Source organism: Arachis duranensis, chromosome 10 (assembly GCF_000817695.3).
Source record: "Arachis duranensis cultivar V14167 chromosome 10, aradu.V14167.gnm2.J7QH, whole genome shotgun sequence".
Classification (NCBI taxonomy): Eukaryota; Viridiplantae; Streptophyta; class Magnoliopsida; order Fabales; family Fabaceae; genus Arachis; species Arachis duranensis.
Genome location: NC_029781.3, coordinates 6,368,861 through 6,371,365, shown reverse-complemented (window position 1 = coordinate 6,371,365; position 2,505 = coordinate 6,368,861). Strand labels below are relative to the sequence as shown.

Here is a 2,505-nt window from a genome sequence, read left to right as displayed (position 1 = left end):
AAACAACAAAATAAAAAAATATTTTTAAATTTGATGATTTTTTTTGTGACTAAATTTGATGATTTTATGCTAAATAATTCGTTTATAAATAATCAAATAAATATCTATTCTATTATATAAAAATCGAATCTCTGCACTTAATGATGGAGCTGACGTGGCATGCTCTAGAGATTATTTCCTGATTTAATTATTTTAACTCATTCAATATAATTTATTACCATGATTTAATTATATCAGCTAATTGATTTGATTAGATATTTAAATATTAATATGATTTATTATAATATATATTACTTAATTAATTTTACTACATTAATTATAATTTGTTATATTAGTTAATTAATTTATTCATTTATAAAATCCGAAATAAAATAAATAATTTATTGTTTATTCTAATTGAATTCATTAAATTTAATTATACATTATATACGAATTAATAATAATTTGTAAATCATTTTATATTATATATGTATTAACAAAATATTATATATACAAAAATATAATAAAATTTAGGTATAGATATTTTTTTGCTTCCCACAATACTCAACAAGTTAAGGACAAATCCGTCATGAATTTGAATTTCATTTAAAAATCTACAATTGGCTGGCAACGATTTGCTATACATACGAGACAGAATTCGAACCCTCAATACTTACTTAAGCGAATGACTAAGTTGATCACTTGGCCAATCTAAATTGGTTTAGATATATTCAAAATTTAAAATTAGAACTATCTAATACATATTGATAAGAACTAGAAATATACACATAATCATTATTATAATATTTAAAATAATAAAAATATAATTTTATACACATAATATAATATTCAAAATAACAAAAAATATTTATAAGGACTTTTTTTTAACATGACTAAATATTATTTTTTTATACATATTTTTAAACAATTATTTTACTTTTTATTATCTCATATTTAATTGTCAAATCTACTTATTATTATTTTTATAGTATAAATAAATTTTTTAACCAAAATAATTACAGTATATTAATACATAGATAATATTTTTTTATCTTAAACAATTTTTAAAAAATCACTAATAATTTAAGTTGTATTTAATTAGAAAACTAAGTTTTAATTTAATTATTAATTAATTAACTAATATAATATAATTAATTATCACTAATTTTTGAGTGTATTTATTTATTTTTCATACTAAATTAAATTTAACAATATAATTATTATTATGTGTTAAGTTTAACAAAATATTTTTTAACATAAAATACAAAAGAACTATTTATATTTTATTTTGAGACAAATATAATATAATAAGTGGTATATATGTATATAAGTATTATTTTTTTTTAAATTTGTGGGGGCAAATGCCCCCTCTATATTAAACGTGGGTCTCTGGCTGTGAAGGAAGATGGGAGTTGTGAATAGGTAAGCGACGATGGACTCAGCAACAATATAACAAGAGCTATGCGATTTTTTTGTGAAGAAGTCGAGAAGAAGAAGATTTTAGGTGAGGATAATTGAGTTTATCTTGCATAACTATAGAGTATAGACTGAAGTTATGAATGTGAGGCAAATCCTAATTCCTAAAAATTGTTTATATGTATATATTCGGGGCAAGTACACCCTAAACCCAACGATACCAGTCTTGAGCAAAATCTGCCCCGACTCGGGTCAAGTTATTACCCTTTTCATTCGGGTATGGACAGGTCGGGTACCTGCGTATTCGAAAACTCCTGTCAAGTCTAATCACGTATTGATACTCCTTTTATTAAGGGTTTATCGCTAGCCAATGGATTGCTATATACATAAGGCGAAATTCTAACTCCTAATAGTTATTTAAGCGAACGAGTGAGATGATCTTGAGCAAAATCTGCCCCGACTTGGGTCAAGTTATTACCCTTTTCATCCGGGTATGGACGGGTTGGGTACCTGCGTATTCGAAAACTCCTGCCAAGTCTAACCACGTATTGATACTCCTTTTATTAAGGGTTTATCGCTAGCCAATGAATTGCTATATACACAAGGCGAGATTCTAACTCCTAATAGTTGTTTAAGCGGACGAGTGAGATGATCACTTAACAAACTCAAACTGATTAAGATAAATACTAATTATTTTTAATATTTTAATATTAAAAATTTTGAGAGTTTGATTTTAATTATAACTTTATAAAATATTTATAATAATAATTACTATATATATTATTTAATTTTTTAATAAAATTTTTAATATAATTTTATATATTTTATACAAATATTTTCACAAAAATTCGAATGGAAACATATAACTTGTTTAACATTTATAAAATATTATTTTTGTTTGTTATTTTTATCGCATTTAAAACTTTTTAAAATATATTTTACTGTTTTGATCATTTTTATTTATAAAAATAAACGGAGTGGCCCATGTACACCCTTTTCTCCAGGAAACATAATATGAGGGTCACTTTGAGCGGGAACTCCCCCAAAGAATTGAAAAAATGTAACCTCTAAAGTGTTCTCCGATTCCAACAACAGTTAACAGCAAATATG

General features: G+C 24.1%; 1 protein-coding gene across 1 annotated transcript in view; it reads left to right on the top strand.

The window, feature by feature from the left end:
• Positions 1 to 1,384: 1,384 nt before the first annotated feature.
• Positions 1,385 to 2,505, top strand: part of LOC107468391 (kinetochore protein NDC80 homolog) — a 4,075-nt gene continuing 2,954 nt past the window's right edge. Inside the window, exon 1 of the mRNA XM_052255531.1 lies at positions 1,385 to 1,401. Coding sequence (XP_052111491.1) covers positions 1,385 to 1,401 — 17 coding nt within the window. The remainder of the gene's footprint in view (positions 1,402 to 2,505) is intronic.